Source organism: Manis javanica, chromosome 1, assembly GCF_040802235.1.
Source record: "Manis javanica isolate MJ-LG chromosome 1, MJ_LKY, whole genome shotgun sequence".
In the NCBI taxonomy this organism is placed as follows: Eukaryota; Metazoa; Chordata; class Mammalia; order Pholidota; family Manidae; genus Manis; species Manis javanica.
The window spans coordinates 10,083,012-10,106,699 of record NC_133156.1 but is presented as its reverse complement, the minus strand read 5'-3'; the positions used below and the strand labels follow the sequence as shown (position 1 = coordinate 10,106,699).

Here is a 23,688-nt window from a genome sequence, read left to right as displayed (position 1 = left end):
TATCATGCCACTCCCTTCTGGGAGGACAAAGGCCTTTCCTGGTTCCCAGCCACAGTACCTGCCTCCTCTTTCAGGGCCAGTGATCCATATGTAGGGAGCAGCCTCTGCATTAAGCCGTGTAGTTGCTGTAGGCAGGGCTGCCCTCTGGCTGGTCTGGAGCGATGGTAGGGGCAGACGGTTTGTGTGCATGTGCCAGCAGGAAGGAAGAAGTGGCAGGCTGCTTATCACGATGAGGGGCCTCAGGGTTGCACTGCCCACCAGGGGAATGGAGTGCTTGAAGCTCCTGAGAGTTTCCAATCTGCTGGGCTGAGTGTGCCGGGATGATTTTGTCCACCTGTTCCTTCTCCTGAATCCTTGTGCCATTAGCGGCCCTCTCACTGTTGGGAAGTCTTTCAAAGCGCCCTCCTTTCTTTTGTCCCAGGGCAGCTGGTTGTGCAAACCTGTTCACCACACACAGCTGGAATCTCAGTCTCTGACTTTGGTTTTCAACCCCTCTGATCTCCAGAGCACCATGCAATGTGGGTCTGTGCTCCCAGTGTAGATTTCTAGGGCTGGGTATTTAGCCATCCTGGGCTTCCACTCCCTCCGCACTCTTATTCTCTTCCTCCCGCCAGTGAGCTGGGGTGGGGGGAGTGCTCGGATCCCGCCAGGTTGTGGCTTTCATACTTTACCCTTTTCCGTGAGATGTTCTCTTTTCCCAGGTGTAGACTGGCTGGTGCACTCTTATTTCTGGTCACTCTTTTAGGAGTAGTTGTATTTGCTGTATTTTTGCATCATATGTGGTTTTGGGAGGAGATTTCTGCCTTACTTCTCACTCCACCATCTTTTTTCACTCTCCGTCTGAAAGACAGTTTTTGAGACTTTGAAAAACAACTGTCCTGAAGTTTTAAAACTGACATCATAGGTGCTCTAAGGAGGCTTGGTACACCCGGGTCAGCATGCCCTGAGGGCTGGCAGGAAGTCCTATCCCTGCACACACAGGTGAATCTCCCTCATAGAAGCGAGGACCACTGGGAAGCTGCCCCCAGTGGACCTTCTCCAGCCCCTGCTTTATGTTAACACTTGCTAAAATTAACCACTAAGCTTATGGCAGAAAAATGTAATCTGAATCAATGTATGGGTAAGAGTGGACATAATCATCAAGCCTCAACCTTTTAACACACTTCAAAAACTGGTTTATTCTGTAATGCATTTATAACTTTAGTATGACCAGAGCAAAGGACTTGTATTAAACATACACTCTGGCATTTCTTCATACTTCCTTGTGAAGTCCTATGTTATCAAATTTTGGAAATGTTACACATATGCTTGAAAAAAAGTAAGCACTTTATAGGGCTTTATACATATCCATTTAAACACATTTGTGTTGTCCAAGTTTTCTTTAGCCTTACTCATTTTAGAGGGTTTGGACTATCAGTGGAGGTATGTTAAAAAATCCTCTGCTATGATAATGGCTTTCTCAGTTTTTTCTTGATGTTATTTATTTTTTATTGTATTTACGCAGCTGAATAGATATAGATAAGCTGATAGATAGGTATAAGTATAGAGGGATGGTTATTAGATGCATACAAGTCTGGTATTTCTATAGTTTCTGGTGAATTTATTTATTTTGTATCTATAGTGTTATAGCAATATCCTATTATCATGTACCGTGTAATTACGGGGGGTCAGATATAATATAAATAACAGGTGGCTCCTGTCCTTTGCTCCTGCCCCATCACCAAAAGAGAAGCTGAAGTTAGCCTCTTCTTTGGGGTAAGAGTAGGTGGTGACCTGTAGTGACAGTTGTGTCAGGCTGAAAGAAGCATCCCCAGCGAATAAGGCACCTGTCACCAATAATCTCCCACTAATCTCCCTTGAAAAGGTTAACTGAGAGAGTCATAAAATCATTGCTCCTTCCTCCATTTCCTTCATAGAATCCCTGTACAAGCCCAAGGGCCCAGAGCCCTTCCCAGCAAGTGCTCTAACAAGAAGTGCTAGCTGGAAGATGTCGAGATAGGCACTCTCTTCAGCCTGGACTTTAGGCCCACAGTCTGTATTTATGCCTTCACTGTGGTGATTTCATTAACTTTGCTACATTTACAAAGTTGAAATCTAGCATGCATACTGGTCATGAAGTTTCTTTCCTGTTGGTCTTTTCTGGATTGGGAATGATTTTATTTAATAAATTTGAATTAATTTATCCAGCTCAGGAGCCCATACCTGTTTTCAAGTTAGTATCTTTAATGATAGAAATTTCTTGGCACTTCTTCAATCATTTTATTTCCTGTATTTTCTCCGGTTTCTCCCCCTGGGACTTCAGTGAGATGTATTTAGACCTTCTCCTTCATCAGGCATATCCGTAAACTTACCTTCACATTTCTCGTGTCTTTATCATGCTGTGATATTTTCTAAGATCTTTCTTCCTATACATTGATTGTCTTTTCGGCTGTATATAATCTGTCAGCTATAAATGAAACTGTCTTTATATGTTTTATAACTTTAAGCTATGTAACTCATTCTCTGAATGTTAAAATGTAACCAAATTTCTCATTTCCCAAGAGACTGTTTAGTTCTTTTTCAAACCCACCTTTCAAAAAATCATGGTGTCAGCTCCTTTTGAACATCCCCCATGTATTCATGATCTCTGTGTCTGAAACTCCTGGCAATAGGCTATCCAAACTAGACATAGAGTAAATGCTAGTGGAAATTAAGAATGTTATTTAACAACATTTATTTAGTAGACACTCTGCTCAATTCACTGTATTATGTACTACAACAAGAATCAAAGACTGTAGAAGGTAGAATTCTTATCTTAAAGAGGCTTTATTTTAAATAATAAATTGGGACCCATGATTTCAAAAGCATATAATAACTGATATTTATGCAAAAACATATTATAATGCTTCTTTGTATGGAGCCCTGTTCATTAAAATGTTGATAACTATATTTTAGAGAAGCCTTTAAAGCCAATTGAAATTAAGTGTACCACCACGAACACACTTTGAAAGATGGCTAACAGGGAAAAGAGTGTAATTTTTTAATGATAACATAAATTAGTTTTAAAAATAAAGGATTATATGAAAAGAACAATATGTTTCTCAAGATGTACTAAAACTCAAAATTCTTTATCTTGGAATATAGATTTTAAGTTCTAGTGTAAGGTATTTCATTAATTTCTTTGTAAAGGGTTTATAAATAGATCACAAAGTGCTATGCATTATTCCAGGGCAGTTTCTTGCCAACGTGAATACTACTTTGTAGTTGTTTGACCTCAAGGGCTGGAAGAATTGGGATGGTCCACAATGCTAATTATAGTAAATATCTGAAGGAAGCTAGCTGAACCCGATAGCCTCTGATGGTCAAAAATTGAATACACATTGTCAAAGAAAAATGAAAGTCATCGTAAGTTCTGAGGAATATAAGCTAATAAGTTGTTAAACAACAAAATGAACTTTTTAGAAAAAAATCTGAGTGTTCCACTTCATCATTTAAATCATGCCTATCTCAAGTAAAATCCTTGTTTTATGCAATACAATGAACACTGGGAAATGGAAGGTTAACCAAAAAAGTTAAAGTGGGCAGTCATAAAACGTGATATGATAAGGAACACAACTGGAAAAAAAAACAGATTTGGGATCAAATCAAAATGGCTTTGGTAAATACAGCTCAAATCTGGAAGGACTAGACAGCAGGTCTACCTGCCAAAAGCCAGTTTGTAGTCAGTATGTTCTGCTGAGGAAATAGGATCCATCCTCTTACTCAAGCCGTCCCCAGAGCAGTGCACAGATGTGGGGTGACCCATAAGCTAAACAGAGCGCGTTCCTCAGATTCCTCTCCCCTGAAGAACCTCGGCAGATGCAGAAGAGCTCAGTCTCCTTCACGGCGAACAGCTGATCGCCCTGACCACAGTCCGCAGTGAGTGGGTTTCAGCTCACTAAACAGTTGAGGAAACTCTGAGGTAATCTATTTTATTTTTTGTTGTAAATTTAAATGTAAAAAAAATTATCTGGGATACAAACTAGTTGGAAACCCTACCCTCTTGGGGCTTCCATATGGTGAAGTGAGCATTTACAGTAAAATAAGTAAAATATGTAATGGGTCACATGGAGTTAAGTGCTATGGTGAAAAATAACACAGGAAGGAGCATAGAGAGATAGGCAGTGAGTAGTGTTCGTGGAGGGTTTTATTTCAGTAAGACATCAGAGAGGGCTCCGTTGGTAAATGATCTTTGAGAAGACAGTTGAGTGAAAAAGGGGGAGCCATGTGCTCTGGGAGAAGACCTTCCACGTAAAGGAAATTTCAACTACAAAGTCTGGGAAGTGGGAGCATGCTTGGGGTGACTAGGGATGAGTGAGATCAATGTGACCGCAGCAGGAATGAGGGGGAGTGGTGGGGTAACGGCAGGACAGGCCATGCTCCTCCGGGTAAGGACTTGGGGTTTTCTCTGAATGAGAGAGAAAGCCTTAGGAGGAATTCATGGAGAGGTGGGACACGATCCGATTGATGTTTTCAGAGGACCCCTCCAACCCCTGTTGGAAATTGACTTCAGGAGATTTCAGGGTGGAAGCAGAGAACAGCTGGGTGGCGGCTGTCACAACCACCCAGGTGAAAGATGATGCTGAGGATTAATCCAATTCTGGATTATAGGTAGTAATTTAATTTGTTGATTTGTTGATGGATTGGAGATGGTATAGAGAAAGGAAGATTTAAGAACAACCTGTAGATTTTTGACTTGAGCACCTTGAAGGATAAAGTTGCCCTTCAGTGAGGTGGGGAAATTTTACAAGGAGCAGGCTGGGGAGATGAGGCCAGGAGTTTTGTTTGGGACATGTGGAATTTGTGATTCCCAACTGGGTGTAGTAATCATGAGTTCAAGGTGAACGTGTGCTGGGAACCGGGAGCCATTTGCTTATAGATGTGCGGGAGCTGAGGCAGGGCAGGGAGACGAGGGGGAAGCGGCGAATGAGAAGGAGAAGTAGCAGTGGGAAGAAATCCAAGTGGGGTTTCTGGAAACCAAGTGCAGAAGGCTTTTCAAGGGGGATGCAACGACTGTTTGGCAAGTGCTGGCTCTAGGTTACATGAACACACAGTTCGTTTAGCAACACGGAGGCCAATGGTGCGCTTGTGGGAGCAAGGTCAGTGGGGCAGCAGATGCGAAGCCTACTGAGGTCTAGAAAGAATAGAAAACCCGTACTTAGATAGTGAGTATAGTCAACTCACTCAAGGAGTTATGCTGAAGGAGTGCAGAGATGGGGCTGCACTGCTGCCTTTTGTGAAATGCCTGCTGTTTGCTGTTTGGTGATAAAGAAGAACCACTGTCCTGCGGGAGCCCAGGCTGGTGGCTGGCTGCATCTCAGACTCTTTCTCCAGTCTTGTATAGTTTTCTTTCAGTATTTAATAACTGGAAACCTTATATTTACAAATTATTAGTCCTCTTCCCAAACATGTCATCTGAAAACACTTTAACATAGCACATTTTATTTTTATCCATTTAGCCTGTATCCCATTTGGAGTTAGTGTCTCATGTACAATCATTGTTGAAAAAGAGTGTTAGACCACAAGTGCTAAATCTTTTCTTAAGAGACTGAGTGTGTTCATAAATCACAGAATGTTTTAGTTAATATGTACTCAGAGGACTTACTCCATTGATCCTGCCCTATTCTCTGGCATCACCTCTGGGAGGTAGTTCAGTTAATGTTTGTCAAATTCAACAGTTCTTTCTTCCTTTCTTTTCATTCATTGACCCTTTTCCCCTTAAGACCTTTATTGTATGCCTATTAATTGTTAGTTGTTGTATTTTGAGGACACAGCAATGATCAAGACTCACATGGAGTTTGCATTCCAGAGGGGAAGTCAATAAACAAGTGAATAATCAAATAGGTTCCCAAGGTCAAATTAGGGGGGATTTAAGGGCAACCCTCATAACAGAATTCCCACTGGCCCTCCTGTAAACCACATCCAAATTGCCTTGAGTGGATATTAAAGTTTCCCAATTTTTTTTTTGAGAGGGCATCTCTCATATTTATTGATCAAATGGTTGTTAACAACAATAAAATTCTGTATAGGGGACTCAATGCACAATCATTAATCAACCCCAAACCTAGTTCTCAACAGTCTCCAATCTTCTGAAGCATAATGAACAAGTTCTTACATGGTGAACAAATTCTTACATAGTGAATAAGTTCTTACATGGTGAACAGGGCAAGGGCAGTCATCACAGAAACATTCGGTTTTGATCATGCATTATGAACTATAAACAATCAGGTCAAATATGAATATTCGTTTGATTTTTATACTTGACTTATATGTGAATCCCACATTTCTCCCTTATTATTATTGTTATTATTATTATTATTATTTTTAATAAAATGCTGAAGTGGTAGGTAGATGCAAGATAAAGGTAGAAAACATAGTTTAGTACTGTAAGAGGGCAAATGTAGATGATCAGGTATGTGCCTATGGACTAAGTATTAATCCAGGCTAGACAAGGGCAGCAAAACATCCACGGATGCAGAAGATTTCTCTCAAAACGGGGGCGGGGTGGTTCTAAGCCTCACCTCTGTTGATCCCCAATTTCTCACCTGATGGCCCTGCGACTGTGCCTGTCTTAGGTTGTTCCTCCCGTGAGGAATCTTACCCGCCTCTGGCTAACCAGTCATCTTCTGGGGCCATACAGGGAAATGTAAAGTTGGTAAGTGAGAGAGAAGCAATATTGTTTGAAATGGTTAACATTTTACTTCTTTGCATATTTATGCCCTGTGGGTTTTATGCCCAGCATTTGTCTTGAGGTATCTTTACCACTTGGAAGAACTATGATACTCGGTAATTTCGTTATGAGGCACGAATTCTACTTAAAGGTTGTAATTAGGAAGGAAGAAGAAAAGCTATAGAAGTTGCAGACAGAAGAAAACATGGGAAGATTGATTATTTCTTTGACTTATCTTCTTGTAGAGTAACATAAGCATGTATAGGGTTTAAACTACTAATTAAATTGTGTACACACATTAACATAATAGGAATACAGCTACATAACCAAAGCAGACCTACAATTACCAGCCATCTCCAGTGAAACCAAAAAAACCAGTTAGGCACCCTAGGCATTTGTGAAAACTTATCAATGATATGATGGATATTGTCTAACTGAATTTGAATAGTTTGAGAAAAATCAGACAAATTAAAACAACACATTCCTGGGAACTGTTCACATCCCATATGTTCTTTTAACAGTAGATAGTCTGTAGTCGCAAGATTTTGGAGCGCTGCAACTTGCACTTCTCCTAATTCTTGGTTGAGTTCCAACAGTATAGATCCAGTCAAATTTGTTGTTTTGCTGTATGCACAGGCCAGCTTAGATATCTCCTTCTTCATTCCAATGGCAAGTCCAGGAACTGGTGGGATGAATGCAGCTACAACTGCAACAGCGCCAGGATCTTTGTTGAAGTTTTTGATGATCATCTTCTGAAATGACTCTTCCAGAGAATGTTGATGTTGGAAGTTCTTCTTCATATCGTATCTTAATTCGTTTTCTGGGTAGCCAAATTAGGCTTTGATCCTCTGTATAAACACAAACAAACCCTTTGCCCACACTTTGATATGCCCTTTATACCATTGTGAAGAACTTATTGGAGATCACCACACAGGAACTGCTTTTTTTTTTTAAGAGAAAGGAATATATCAGAAAAATGTACTTCCATAGCTGATCATCTGACACCCTTTAAATGATCAAAATTAAGGATATTTAAAGCATGCTTTAATCATTGGTTTACAGTTAGTTTTATCCTATTAAGGAGTAATCCCCCTTTTCTTTCCTTTTTTTTTGTTATCATTAATCTATAATTATATGAAGAATATTATGTTTACTAGGCTCTCCCCTATACCAGGTCCCCCCCCCACAAACCCCTTTACAGTCACTGTCTATCAGCATAGCAAAATGTTGTAGAATCACTACTTGTCTTCTCTGTGTTGCACAGCCCTCACCTTCCTCCCACCCCCCCATTATTCGTGCTAATCATAATACCCCCTTTCTTCTTCCCCCCTCTTATCCCTCCCTACCCACCCATCCTCCCCAGTCCCTTTCCCTTTGGTACCTGTTAGTCCATTCTTGGGTTCTGTGATTCTGCTGCTGTTTTGTTCCTTCAGTTTTTCCTTTGTTCTTATATTCCACAGATGAGTGAAATCATTTGGTATTTCTCTTTCTCTGCTTGGCTTATTTCACTGAGCATAATACTCTCCAGCTCCATCCATGTTGCTGCAAATGGTAGGATTTGTTTTCTTCTTATGACTGAGTAATATTCCATTATGTATATGTACCACATCTTCTTTATCCATTTATCTACTGATGGACACTTAGGTTGCTTCCAATTCTTGGCTATTGTAAATAGTGCTGTGATAAACATAGGAGTGCATCTGTCTTTTTCAAACTTGAGTGCTGCATTCTTAGGGTAAATTCCTAGGAGTGGTATTCCTGGGTCAAATGGTAAGTCTATTTTGAGCATTTTGAGGAACCTCCATACTGCTTTCCACAATGGTTTTACTACTTTACATTCCCACCAGCAGTGTAGGAGGGTTCCCCTTTCTCCACAGCCTCGCCAACATTTGTTGTTGTCTTTTGGATGGCAGCCATCCTTACTGGAGTGAGGTGATACCTCATTGTGGTTTTAATTTGCATTTTTCTGATAATTAGCAATGTGGAGCATCTTTTCATGTGTCTGTTGGCCATCTGTATTTTTACTTTGGAAAACTGCCTGTTCAGTTCCTCTGCCCATTTTTTAATTGGATTATTTGTTTTTTGTTTGTTGAGGTGTGTGAGCTCTTTATATATTTTGGACGTCAAGCCTTTATTGGATCTGTCATTTACAAATATATTCTCCCATACTGTAGGGTACTTTTTTGTTCTATTGATGGTGTCTTTTGCTGTACAGAAGCTTTTCAGCTTAATGTAGTCCCACTTGTTCATTTTTGCTGTTGTTTTCCTTGCACGGGGAGATCTGTTCAAGAAGAGGTCACTCATGTTTATGTCTAAGAGGTTTTTGCCTATGTTTTTTTCTAAGAGTTTTATGGTTTCATGACTTACATTCAGGTCTTTGATCCATTTTGAATTTACTTTTGTGTATGGGGTTAGACAATGGTCCAGTTTCATTCTCCTACATGTAGCTGTCCAGTTTTGCCAGCACCATCTGTTGAAGAGACTGTCATTTCACCATTGTATGTCCATGGCTCCTTTATCAAATATTAATTGACCATGAATGTTTGGGTTAATGTCTGGACTCTCTAATCTGTTCCACTGGTCTGTGGCTCTGTTCTTGTGCCAGTACCAAATTGTCTTGATTACTATGGCTTTGTAGTAGAGCTTGAAGTTGGGGATTGAGATCCCCCCTACTTTATTCTTCTTTCTCAGGATTGCTTTGGCTATTTGGGGTCTTTGGTGTTTTCATATGAATTTTTGAATTATTTGTTCCAGTTTGTTAAAGAAAATTGCTGGTAATTTGATAGGGATTGCATCAAATCTGTATATTGCTTTGGGCATGATGGCCATTTTGATGATATTAGTTCTTCCTAGCCACGAGCATGGGATAAGTTTCCATTTGTTAGTGTCCCCTTTAATTTCTCTTAAGGGTGACTTGTAGTTTTCAGGGTATACGTCTTTCACTTCTTTAGTTAGGTTTATTCCTAGGTATTTTATTCTTTTTGATGCAATTGTGAATGGAATTGTTTTCCTGATATCTCTTTCTATTGGTTCTTTGTTAGTATATAGGAAAGCCACAGATTTCTGTGTGTTAATTTTGTATCCTGCAACTTTGCTGTATTCCGATATCAGTTCTAGTAGTTTTGGAGTGGAGTCTTTAGGGTTTTTTATGTACAGTATCATATCATCTGCAAATAGTGACAGTTTAACTTTTTCTTTACCAATCTGGATTTCTTGTATTTCTTTGTTTTGTCTGATTGCCATGGCTAGGACCTCCAGTACTATGTTAAATAACAGTGGGGAGAGTGGGCATCCCTGTCTGGTTCCTGATCTCAGAGGAAATGCTTTCAGCTTCTTGCTGTTCAGTATAATGCTGGCTGTGGGTTTATCATAAATGACCTTTATTATGTTGAGGTACTTGCCCTCTATTCCCATTTTGCTGAGAGTTTTTATCATGAATGGATGTTGAATTTTGTCAAATGCTTTTTCAGCATCTATGGAGATGATCATGTGGTTTTTGTCTTTCTTTTTGTTGATGTGGTGGATGATGTTGATGGATTTTTGAATGTTGTACCATCCTTGCATCCCTGGGATGAATCCCACTTGGTCATGGTGTATGATCCTTTTGATATACTGTTGAATTCTGTTTGCTAATATTTTATTGAGTATTTTTGCATCTACGTTCATCAGGGATATTGGTCTGTAATTTTCTTTTTAGGTGGGGTCTTTGCCTGGTTTTGTTATTAGGGTGATGTTGGCTTCATAGAATGAGTTTAGGAATATTCCCTTCTCTTCTATTTTTTGGAAAACTTTAAGGAGAATGGGTATTATATCTTCTCTGTATGTCCGATAAAATTCCGAGGTAAATCCATCTGGCCCAGGGGTTTTTTTCTTGGGTAGTTTTTTTATTACCACTTCAATTTCTTTGCTGGTAATTGGTTTGTTTAGATTTTGTGTTTCTTTCTTGGTCAGTCTTGGAAGGTCATATTTTTCTAGGAAGTTGTCCATTTCTTCTAGGTTTTCCAGCTTGTTGGCATAGAGGTTTTCATAGTAGTCTTTAATAATTCTTTGTATTTCTGTGGGGTCTGTCCTGATTTTTCCATTCTCATTTCTGATTCTGTTGATTTGTGTTGATTGTCTTTTTCTCTTAATAAGTTTGGCTAGAGGCTTATCTATTTTGTTTATTTTCTCAAAGAACCAGCTCTTGGTTTCATTGATTTTTGCTATTGTTTTATTCTTCTCAATTTTGTTTATTTCTTTTCTGATCTTTATTATGTCCCTCCTTCTGCTGACTTTAGGCCTCATTTGTTCTTCTTTTTCCAGTTTCGATAATTGTGATGTTAGACTATTCATTTGGGATTGTTCTTCCTTCTTCAAGTGTGCCTGAATTGCTATATACTTTCCTCTTAAGACTGCTTTCACTGCGTCCCACAGAAGTTGGGGCTTTGTGTTGTTGTCATTTGTTTCTATATATTCCTTGATCTCTATTTTAATTTGTTCATTGATCCATTGATTATTTAGGAACATGTTGTTAAGCCACCATGTGTTTGTGAGCCTTTTTATTTTCTTTGTAGAATTTACTTCTAGTTTTATACCTTTGTGGTCTGAAAAATTGGTATGGTAGAATTTCAATATTTTGGAATTTACTGAGGCTCTTTTTGTTGGCTAGTATGTGGTCTATTCTGGAGAATGTTCCATGTGCATTTGAGAAGAATGTGTATCCTGTTGCTTTTGGATGTAGAATTCTATAGATGTCTATTAGGTCCGTCTGTTCTCCTGTGTTGTTCAGTGCCTCCATGTCCTTACTTATTTTCTGTCTGGTGGATCTATCCTTTGGGGTGAGTAGCATGTTAATGTCTCCTAAAATGAATGCATTGCAGTCTATTTCCCCCTTTAGTTCTGTTAGTATTTGTTTCACATATGCTGGTGCTCCTGTGTTGGGTGCATATATATTTAGAATAGTTATATCCTCTTGTTGGACTGAGCCCTTTATCATTATGTAGTGTCCTTCTTTATCTCTTGTTACTTTCTTTGTTTTGAAGTCTATTTTGTCTGATATTAGTACTGCAACCCCTGTTTTCTTCTCACTGTTGTTTGCCTGAAATATGTTTTTCCATCCCTTGACTTTTAGTCTGTGCATGTCTTTGGGTTTGAGGTGAGTTTCTTGTAAGCAGCATATATATGGGTCTTGCTTTTTTATCCATTCTATTACTCTGTGTCTTTTGATTGTTGCATTAAGTCCATTTACATTTAGGGTGACTATTGAAAGATATGTACTTATTGCCATTGCAGGCTTTAGATTCATGGTTACCAAAGGTTCAAGGTTAGCCTCTTTAGTATCTTACCTCCTAACTTAGCTCACTTATTGAGCTGTTATATACATTGTCTGGAGATTCTTTTCTTCTCTCCCTTCTTATTCCTCCTCCTCCATTCTTCATATGTTGTGTGTTTTGTTGTGTGCTCTTTTTAGGAGTGCTCCCATCTAGAGCAGTCCCTGTAGGATGCCCTGTAGAGGTGGTTTGTGGGAAGCAAAATCCCTCAGCTTTTGCTTATCTGGGAATTGTTTAATCCCGCCATCATATTTAAATGATAGTCGTGCTGGATACAGTATCCTTGGTTCAAGGCCCTTCTGTTTCATTGCATTAAATATATCATGCCCTTGTCTTCTGGCCTGTAGGGTTTCTGTCGAGAAGTCTGATGTTAGCCTGATGGGTTTTCCTTTATAGGTGACCTTTTTCTCTCTAGCTGCCTTTAAAACTCTTTCCTTGTCCTTGATCCTTGCCATTTTAATTATTATGTGTCTTGCTGTTGTCCTCCTTGGTGAGCAGATCCTTTCTGTTGGAGGTTCTGTGTATTTCCGTGGTCTGTTCGATTATTTCCTCTGCCAGTTTGGGGACGTTTTCAGCAATTATTTCTTCAAAGAGACTTTCTATCCTTTTTCCTCTTTCTTCTTCTTCTGGTACCCCTATAATAAGAATATTATTCCTTTTGGATTGGTCACATAGTTCTCTTAGTGTTGTTTCGTTCCTGGAGATCCTTTTATCTCTCTCTATGTCAGCTTCTATACGTTCCTGTTCTCTGGCTTCTATTCCTTCAATGGCCTCTTGCATCTTATCCATTCTGCTTATAAATCCTTCCAGGGATTGTTTCACTTCTGTGATCTCTTTCCTGACATCTGTGATCTCCGTCCGGACTTCATCCCACTGCTCTTGCATTTTTCTCTGCATCTCTGTCAGCATGTTTATGATTTTTATTTTGAATTCTTTTTCAGGAAGACTGGTTAGGTCTGTCTCCTTCTCAGGTGTTGACTCTGTGATCTTTGTCTGCCTGTAGTTTTGCCTTTTCATGGTGATAGAGATAGTTTGCAGAGGTGGTATGAGTGACAGCTGGAAGAGCTTTCCTTCTTGTTGGTTTGTGGCCTTCCTCTCCTGGGAGAACAGCAACCTCTAGTGGCTTGTGCTGGGCAGCTGTGCACAGACAGGGCTTCTGCTTCCTGCCCAGCTGCTATGGAGTTTATCTCCGCTGTTGCTATGGGCATGGCCTGGCTCGGGCTGCTGCTCCAAAATGGTGCAGCTGCATTGGAGGGGGAGCAGCTAGGAGGCTATTTACCTTCGTAAGGGGCCTCTGTGCTCCCTGCTTCCCAGGGGGTTAGAGTGCCCAGAGAACCCGAGATTTCCTGCCTCTGGAGTACGTGTCCAACCCTCTCCCTTTAAAACTTCCTAAAAGCAGTCGCCAAAACAAAACAAAAACAAAACAAAAAAAGCGCCAGCCTCAGGCACCCGCTCACCAGTCCTGCCACCCTGTTTCCCTAGTATCCTGGGCCCCGCGCATGCCCTGGGTCTGCACTCTGGTCTGGGTGGCTGGGACTGGGTGTTCAGCAGTCCTGGGCTCTCTTTCCCTCCCTGCTGACTCCTCTCCACCTGCCAGGGGCCGGGAGTAGGGGTGCTTGGGTCCCGCTGGGCCGGGGCTTGTATCTTACCCCCTTCGCAAGGCACTGGGTTCTCACAGGTGTGGATGTGGTCTGGATGTTGTCCTGTGTCCTCTGGTCTCTATTCTAGGAAGAGTTGTCTTTGTTATATTTTCATAAATATATGTGGTTTTGGGAGGAGATTTCTGGTGCTCTACTCACGCCGCCATCTTGGCTCCGCCTCAAAGTTTTCCCAATTTTATACAAGCATGAATTAAAGCTTTCTATGGCAGGCAGGATGAAGTCCCCCAAAGATGTGCATGTTCTAACCCCTGGAACCTTCCATGGTGACCGGGATTTTGCAGCTCTGATTATGTTAAGGCCGCTGAGCTGTGCAGATTATCCTGGTTTACCAGGTGGGCTCAATGTAATCCACAAAGGCCCTCACTAAGGAGAGGAGGGAGGGTTAGAGGCAGAGGAGATGGGACAGCAGAAATGGAAGTGTTGGCAGCCTCTAGAAGCTTCCCCGGACCCTCCAGAAGGAAGAACAGTCATGCCCACACTTTGATTTTCAGCCCCAGAAAACCCATTTTCAGACTTCCGACCTCCAAAACTATAATAAAATTATGTTGTTAAGCAACTGAATTTGTGACCATTTTTTATACTAACACTAGCAAACTATATATAGGAGTATAGTTGGAACCCTGTGTGTGTGTGCATGTGTGTGTACACAGATATTTTTAGAAAACTGATGTTTATAGTGATCTGTAGCAATACTGTAAATGAATGTGCTTGATATAAAGTCAGACTCTCTGACCACCCTTCCTGGTCCACTTGCAGTCTCTCAGCCTGTCCTTTAGAGAACTTCTGGAGCCACCACTATTAGTTCCAGGAATAACAAGAGCTTCTGAATAAATGCAATAGAGTGATGTGCTGGAGGGTGAGGAGATGACACGTGAGCCGCAGTGAGACCTAAGGGCCAGCAGAGAGTTTCAGGCTGGGAGTGTGCCTGGGACAGGGGTCCTGGGTGGGTGCTGACCTGCTCTACTGAAGAGGAGCTGGAGCATCGTGAGCCAAAGGAAATGGAGCAGATGAAGGTGAAGAGGTGAGCAAAGCCCTGCACGCAGGGTCTGGAAGGCAGAGGAGTGCGGATAGTCTCAGTGTGGGAAATACATAACACGGAAGGTTGGAAACAGGAGTGACGGGAGCCTGCGTTCATCCTGTTCATGCAGCCGCCGGGTGGGGAATGTTTCCTAGAGGGGAGAGAGGGCAGCTGGTTTGGCTGTAAGGAAGATGAGGGAGTTTGCAGGGGCTTGATCTGGTGCTGCAGTAAAAGACACGGACAGGAGCCGGGTTTGGGACATATGCCAAAGGCAGAGTGTGTAAGACTTGCTGGTGAGGTTGGAGGGGAGGAGAGAGGCAGCGGGGATGACCTCTGAGGCCTTGGAGCAGCTGTGCAGGGGGTGGTGGACTCTCTGGTATGAGGAAGACGGCCGACTCAGAGACATGGGTAAGGAAGCGATGCCATTATGAAATCATTTAACACTTGCGTTTCGAAAAATGTAGATTGTAAGTCCTGAGTATTTGAAAACACTGCATGATGAATAGCATCATTTTTTCTTTTTTAATATGGAAAGCTTCATGAATTTACATGTCATCCTAGCACACAGGCCATGCTAATCTTCCCTGTATCGTTCCAATTTTAGTATATGTGTTGCCGAAGAGAGCATAATAGCATCATTTTTTTATAATCAGTTGCCACATAGGAAAATGCCTGTTAACAAGCTAGAAAAAGATTTAAAGAATTATTTTAGACTATGACTTATTTTAAATAAGGACACCTTCAAAACATCCCTAAAAATGAATGTATGATCTCTGCATTTAAAAAATCTCAGAGGTAAATATCTTATATTCCAAGTCATCATTTTACTACACTATAATGAGAAAGGTCTTCATAATCTTGATTTTATAAATAAAACACACTTTCTTTTTTACTTTGTGTAAGGGGAAATGAATAATTTTTTCAGAAATCTCCATAGAGTTGAAGTTTTAAAAGCTCTTACTCCTTCCTTTTCATTTTTTTAAAATTAAGGTATGATTGATATACACTCTTATGAAGGTTTCACATGGAAAAACAATGTGGTTACTACATTCACCCATATTATCAAGTCCCCACCCTACCCTAATGTACTGCAGCAAGATGCCACAGATCCACTAAGTGCCTTCTCTGTGCTACTCTATTCTCCTTGTGACCCCCGACACCATGTGTACTAAGCTGCTCCTTCCTCTTACATAAAACAATGAATATTTTTAAACATGTGTATGCTCACACACATATTCTGATCATTCTTAAAGTAGGTTAATACTTGGGAACTTTACTATAGTCAAAAGTTAGTAAGGTAGGTATCTTGTAAAGAGCTTTTCAAGTTCTGAGTAATTTAGTAGCTGAAGAAAGATGTAATTTAATCATCTGACATAAAATTGAGTAATTGCTTCTATTTTTTAAAATACATAGTTTAATCAGCTTGATTTTCCTCCCAAGGAGTCTTAAAAACTTGATAACGTGATTATTTTAAGTTGATGCTTCAATTCCAAGTTTAACTCTGCAGAATTTCAAAAGTTGATGTATATACATGAATTCATTGATTAAAATCTGATACTATAGCTACTGGATTTGTTATATATAAAATATTTTGAATGAGAGATGATATATCACTGTGGTTGAAATACAGTGACATGTTTCAAAGTAATATTTAAAAATAATTTAAAATATCTAAAATCTTTTAAAAAATCATTAGTGTGGAATATTTATCAATGCGGTAAAAATATTTTGTTGGACTCTTAGTCAATCAGTACTGACAGACAAGTTCTCTCTCCACCTGCCTGTCTGCCCCCCCCCCCCCGGTGTCTCCTCCCCCTCCCTCCCTCTCTCTCCCGGTCTCTGTCCCTCTCTGTCCTCCTCCTTCCGGCCTTCCTTCCTCCCCCTCCCTTCTCCCTTCCCCCCACTCCCCAAACTTTCCCCGCCCCGTGGCAGATGGTACAGGAACAGTACACCACGACCACAGAAGGCACCCACATAGAGAGGCCAGAGAACCAGTGCATCTACAAAATTGGCATTTACGGCTGGAGGAAGCGTTGCCTCTACTTATTTGTTCTTCTTTTACTCATCATCCTCCTCGTGAATTTTGCCCTTACAATTTGGATTCTTAAAGTGATGTGGTTTTCTCCAGTAAGTATTGTCTTTTTCCTGGTAAGCATGCTCTTGTTTTGTTTGCTGTATCTCTTCATCTATATTGTAATGGTAAAAGCTTTCCTTTCATATAATTCATGTTTGCTTCCATTCTGGGTCAAAAGTTGCAGTAGCAAAATATTCATATAACATTTACTTTTTAAAAAATTTCACTGTGAACACGCTATACGTGTTGGGGTTTTTTGTTTTTATTGTAATATTTTTTCATAGGTCGTTATCTCTCTATGTTGGGAAAATTGTAATAATCTTGAGTTCATGGTTGAGCGAGCCAAACTGCTTGACTCACTCACATTACAATTAATTCATTAATTTGTGAAATTGTATGTTTTTATTCATAGATATTTACCATTCATATTCGTAACTAGCATTCATAAAATGCTACTTTTCATTTTTTTAAAAAATCCATTTGAATATATTCTAAGTTCATGTCTACACCTCAATATTTAACAGCAGATTTAGTAAGTAAAATACTAGTAGTCTTAAGCAATTCAAATTTTATTTTAAACATCCTAATGTTTTCAAGATAGCTGGGTTATTTCATATGCTCTGATAAGATATTGTGTACTTTTTGAAAAGAATACTCATTTAATATAGAATGTCTTAATTTTGCAATCATGGTGAGGAAAAAATGCTACAGTGAATAACAGAGGCAGGTTAACCTGTTCCTTGCACGCATCTTGAAAGTGTGATAAAAACACAGGCCCTTTCCTATTGCAGGAACAGTTGTAGCGTTCTGTCTGAAGTGCCTTCCGGTGATTAGCATCCTTTACTTTCTATGCTATTATGTCTTTCCTGCAATTATTTCTTTCTTTCCTATGTCATTTTATAGCCAACAGACATTCTTTATTTTGAAATGTGTGTTATTTAATGTATTTAATATAAATGTAGATGATATATTTAATATAAATATATGGCATATTATAAATAATTATTATAAATTATATAAACATTTAAATTAGTCCTATTTACATTGGATTTCTTCTTTAATACTTAGAAAAAAAATATTTTACAGTTTCACCATAGTATCTAGTTCCATTGGGCAGCTTTACTTTATGCAAGTAGCACAACATATGGTATGCATGTTTTGTACATCATTTTCATTTCATATCCAAATCTGAAGTGTTTTATTTTACCATTTTTGGAGACTGAGTCAAGCCTGAGGTCCTCAAACTATAAACCATGGCATCTGTCAGGGACACCTGCTGGCCAGAGTGGCTTGCATCAGCCTGCAGTCCACCCCTCGGTCGGCAGGACTGTGCTAGGAAGAAGACCCCTAGAAAGGCCTGGGAAAAGGCGTCCTGCAGCCTGCAAGTGCAGGAGACAGCCAGATTTTAATAGTCCCTCAGCACGGGCGCCATGAGTTAGTTCTATCAGTCACCTTGTGATTGTGGTGCATGGTTGGCACTCAGTCAGCATATCTTGAATGATTAAAGATATGCATCATATTAGAAATATGTGTGCACCAATTTTATAAATTCTATGTGAATGCAAAGTGAATATAGGCATAGTTTGGGCTCTTGTCTTATACTGTGCACTTAAAACAGCTTATAGGTATGATAGACTTAAATTAAGTTGTGCTAGCAACTGAGCCCACTTCAGTGATTAGGATAGCTGAGGACAGAGCCCAGCAAATTGTTTCCAGCCTGAACACAGCTCTTCACAGTCTGCACTTTCCAGTGAGATGTAGTCACTGAGTATGGTATTTTCTTCAATAGCAGGAATGTGTTACTAACTGGCAGTGAATATTCAGGGTTCTAAAGTGCTGCCCTTCAACAGAATAGGATGAACAAACACTAATATTCATGGGCTCCAAGGCAAGATCCACCGAAGGATTCTCCAGCCAAGAGCACAGGGCTTGAATCAGAAGATGGTGGGTAGGCCTGGGGCCTTACCCTCAAAGTGGGATGACATAAATGATTCTCATGTGTATGTGAGCATGATTCCTACAGGACATGAGGCTGTAAATGTAAATTAATTTGTACTTTAATTTTTTTCCTGCTTTGAAAGACCACTATATATACGATTTCATTTTTTAAATTTTGTTCATATATAAATAATATCCTTTCGTGAATACATACATGCCAAAGAAGTAACATGACTATAAAAGAACGCTTCTAGATCTCTGGCACCAGAATGATAAAGTCAGGGCCTTCAACATTTGTAGAGAGCTATACAATTTGGAACATGTAATGACCAGGATATAGTCCTCTACCTAAATCCAAGTATAATAGTCTATCTATTACCCCCGCAAGTGGTCATTAGTCAGGGTTCAGTGAAAATGATAACTTCCCGAATTAGCAAAGTTTAGGTAGGCTTTCTCTGCTTGGATCCCCAACAGTATAGCAATGGCATGTTTATTACTTTACATAGACTATCATTTCAATCCACTTCTTCCCACCATCATGCTTTAATATTTCACTGTAGAAAACAGTAAAGCTAACTACCAGTAATATACTTTTAAATGCCATGATCAATTTACAGGAGAAAGAAAGCAAAACATCACAAAATGAAACCACAAGGATACCAAAGAATACTGAGACTTCAAAAAGATAAAAGAATAAGAGACATGAGTTAGATGTTGATAAGAGAACTAATATGAACTCAAATAAAGCTGAGCTTAACCAGCTTTTCTGTGCCCATTGTGGGTTTTGGAGACTCCAAATCATGAGTATCTCACAAATCCAGTCCCAGTCTTAGAACTGCAACTTCATGTGAGGGAATTTTACAAGATTTATGCAAATGATATCCACTGAATATAAAGTAATATTTAGGAAATGCAACTGATACTAAACAGATTCTAGTACATTCTATGTTAGCCACTGTGACAGTTAAATCAATTACTTAGGAAAGTGGACATTAAAAGAAATCAGTGCAATAAAATGGTTAGTTTATGTTTTCCTCACTATACTTTCCTTCCATAAAACTAATATTCAATATTAGTTTTAGTTATAGTGTTCCTTGATGTAGAATGAAATCTAAAAGTATTGCCAACAAGTGCTTTAAAATAAGGCATCTTTTATTTTTAAGAGCCTAGACCGATTTTTTTAAAAACCTTTATAGTTATCAATATTTGTTTGCATATAAAGTATTTTACTGTCTTCAATGAATATAATTTTAGCAACGTAAGATTAATGATTCTGAGCCATCTACATTAACACTGGAAGTTAAATTTCTTTGGGCACTTTTATTTGGAGAAAAGGGACATAATAGTCAAAACAAAATTGTAATATTTAATTTAGAATTAAGTTTATAGCTCTCCTCTAAAATATTTTGTGGACATATTTTATTTGTTTTCCTTCACTATGGCAATAGGCAACGTTGCTCCTATTAGGAGGTCAGAAACCCTAAGTGTATTTATCCTTAGGAAGGACTTAAAATTAATTCATTTTGGAAGCCAGCAATTGGAAATCTTCCATCAGGGACGTTCCAATTAAGAATCTTCATTTAGCCAGAAAGGAAGGCCCTAATGGACTGCCTGTGTGGATATTTCCTTAGATAAATGTGTCCTCGTAAGAAGACAGTGATCATTCATGGGAAGGTAGGAAAACAGTATGAGATGGCATCTGGGTGTCATTTATTCCAGCCCTGTGATTGTGTAATTATTTAAAGAGGATTTCAAAAACTCAGGAAAGAATGCTTACATACAAATAACTGTAGGCTGTTTTTGCACACTGATCCTTCAAGGTCATTAAAATAGTTACCTTTGTAGTGATATTTTCTAACATGTCTATTAACTATTTCATTTTATAAATACTCAAAATTTGAAGATGATTGATTTGTCCTAAATACATAGGAAGACTTGAATACATTGTTTATTTTAATGACCTTTATTTTCTTCACCTATAAAACACCAAGGCAGGGGAAGTATTTTCTGAAGCAGGAGGAAGGCTAGGAAAGCATCGTGTGGGAGCCACAGGGGGCTGGTGTTTCCAGGACAAACGTGTCCAGTGTGGGACGCCGAGGAGAACGCAAAGGGAATGAAGTTCTCACGTGACCACAGATTTAATGGCACGATGCTGATCTCCCAAATTAAATCTTCTATTCTTTCTGCTAATTCTTTATGACTAGAAACTCCTTGAAAGCAGGCACCTTGAACAGAGCTCCCCATCTTCCTATAATGCTTTTCACTTAAGAAATGTTAAGCAAATGTTTACTGTATTGTGAAGACTTAAAAAGATATTTAGGTGATGGACAGTAACTGTAATGGGGTATGGACGGGGTACTTGATAATAGGGGGAATCTAGTAACCATAATGTTCAAATAATTATACATTAATGATACCAAAAAAAAGATATTTAGGATATTTTGGGGGTGGTGGTGATAGAGCTGTTCTGTATCCTGGTTACAATTTAAAAAAAAAGAACTATACACCTCAGAAGAGTCCATTTTATTGCATCTTAATTTGAAAAAAACTAATTAATTGTAAGATTCTTTTCTTATATGGTGTGGACACTTGGGTGTTTACTATAAAGTGATTCTTTAAACCTTGTACGCCCTTTGTATGTACACAAGACAAAAAGATAGTGAATATTGAATAAAAAGACCTGAAGTTTTAAATAAAGCATTTAATAGAACTATAGAAAAATGCCCATCAGAAATCCACAAAAATGTCTAACTAATTTAAGTTGATACTAAAAGAAATGAACAAGAAAGCAGTTACGAAAGCTCTATTGTCTCATCTTTTTAACAGATAGGAATGGGTCACTTGCATGTTACAGAAGATGGACTTCGCCTAGAAGGGGAATCAGAATTTTTATTACCCTTGTATGCCAAAGAAATACATTCCAGAGTGGTAAGAAACTGATGAAATATGTAAATAATTTTTTGTTTTCTGAAAAGTAATGATTAAGCACAGAAATGTAATATATTTCAGAGAAGAATTCTTAGAATGCATACATATATACACAATCGTGGTGTGCTTTTTATTTTAAAAAACTTGGCTATAATGTTGTGGAACTTATCTCTGATACTAAATTCTAAAAAGATTCCATTTTCATGTGCTTTACATCTGAATTTGGTGGCATCAGTAATTTAGATCATAATAAAGTAAAGATTTGATCATTAAAACCTTTATCAAAAACAATCTAAACTTCTTTCCATCAGTGCAAGTAATTTAAATACACTTATTTCCAGGCATTTAAAATTATCTGAGAAGCTTAAAGAGAGATAAGTTTCATAGTGTTATGAATACTATTATGTCCTGTACTAATTATACTAATTAGAGATGATGGTCCTGTACGCTTCTCTGTATGTAGATTAAACATCACCATTAAATAATTGTGTGACTTCAAAAGTAAATCTGCCTCAATATTATCTTAATTTACCTCCATGGAATTTATAACAAGTAGAGCCAGGCATAAGAGAAATAATCTTTGTAATATGTTCTATTTTTCCATATGTGACACTAGGGACTCTGTAATAAATACTTTGTTAAAATACTGATTAGGTGGTATTATCTAAATAAAATGTTAAAACTTCACCCAGTCATAATTTACCAATTGAATGAAGAACACATTCCTCATTTTCTACCCATAATTCTAGATATGAAAGGATTTGTCGGTACCTCCTACATGCAGAGGTTGAACCACCTATTGTGGGGTAATGGGACAGGAAACAAAAGGCTGGCCACTGAGAAACACTTGGTCTTGTAGGAGAAATGAAGTACGCTCCTTAATGACACACCCAGTCACCAAGCTCTACTATCTGAATGATACAGTGTAAAACTTAACATATAAATACTGACTACAGAGGAGAGATACTAGAGAATGCAAAGCACGTAAGTAGTTATTAGGCTCTCTTGTGTTACATCTGGTAATATCTTCATTGATGCAGGCAAATGATCTGGAATATCACATCCTGATACATACATGAGCCTGATTCTGTGAGCTTATTTCGATAATACACTTACTTTAATCATGATGGTATTTTACTGTATTAAATAGACTGTCATGTGGGAACATGAGGAATTAACACAGCTTTTGTAAAATGGGGAGTCAGATGTGAACAAAGAATTCAAATATTAGAACTTAGTGATTTTTTTCCCCCAGAGTTATGTTAACTGACCACCTCCAACATTTTTAAAGAGATAAGACTGGTGATAAGACAGATATCCTGGTGACTAAAATCAGGTGATTAGATCATAGCAACTTTAATATCCTGGAATTAATAATACTTTTAGTTATATCTTATCAGACTTGTTCATATCCTATACCCTGCATACTTTAAAAAAAAAACAGGGAGAAAAATTATATGATCTTAGATAATCACATTTTAAAGTCTCAGTGATGCATTAATATATATATTAACCAATACATAAAATTATAGAAATATTTAGAATAATAGTATACAATCACAGAGCTGTATTTTGTAACTAACATGGCTTTCCAGTAATAGGTTTAACTAAACAAAATTATGGCTTGTAATTTCTGTATGCATTGATGTATTATTATGTTATTATATATTATGTTTTTGCTCCAAAGATGAGTCTGGGAAGTAATTCTCCATAAAATTACAGAAATTGCCTTATGAATTTGCAAAGTTTGACACATTTATCTGTATTATTGGACTGGAAAAATTTCTTCATTATAAGTATAATTCAACATGATACTCTGGCTTCTAATATATGATTACTTGACCTTTTAAAATTACTACATGAAGTCCTCAAGATTGTTCTTGAAGTTCGTGATTGAAACTCATCCATCCTGCCCACTAATCCAAACATACAGCAATTATGTCTAATAAAACAAAAAGGTTGTCTTTAAAAACATACAGACATTGTCAAAAGCTAAATGGAACAAAAACACACAGTTGTAAACCTTTACTTGAAATCTAATTGCACTGACCGTGACTCTGGCCAGGTCCGTT

At 38.5% G+C, this 23,688-nt stretch overlaps 1 protein-coding gene and 1 non-coding gene across 6 annotated transcripts in view; one reads left to right on the top strand and one right to left on the bottom strand.

The window, feature by feature from the left end:
- Window positions 1-23,688, top strand: part of SGCG (sarcoglycan gamma) — a 114,629-nt gene that overhangs the window by 51,128 nt on the left and 39,813 nt on the right. For 3 of the 5 annotated variants that reach the window (XM_037001921.2, XM_037001922.2, XM_037001924.2), the window contains exons 2-3: window positions 16,609-16,803; window positions 21,515-21,616. In XM_037001921.2, the coding sequence (XP_036857816.2) occupies window positions 16,609-16,803; window positions 21,515-21,616 (297 nt within the window). Of the gene's footprint in view, window positions 1-3,918; window positions 3,941-14,658; window positions 14,680-16,608; window positions 16,804-21,514; window positions 21,617-23,688 lie in introns of those variants that run through there. The other 2 variants (XM_073226923.1, XM_037001923.2) reach the window with 2 other exon arrangements.
- LOC118969027 (U6 spliceosomal RNA) lies at window positions 15,198-15,304 on the bottom strand. Its single transcript, XR_005056912.1, has one exon. It is a non-coding gene; the product is annotated as a U6 spliceosomal RNA (small nuclear RNA).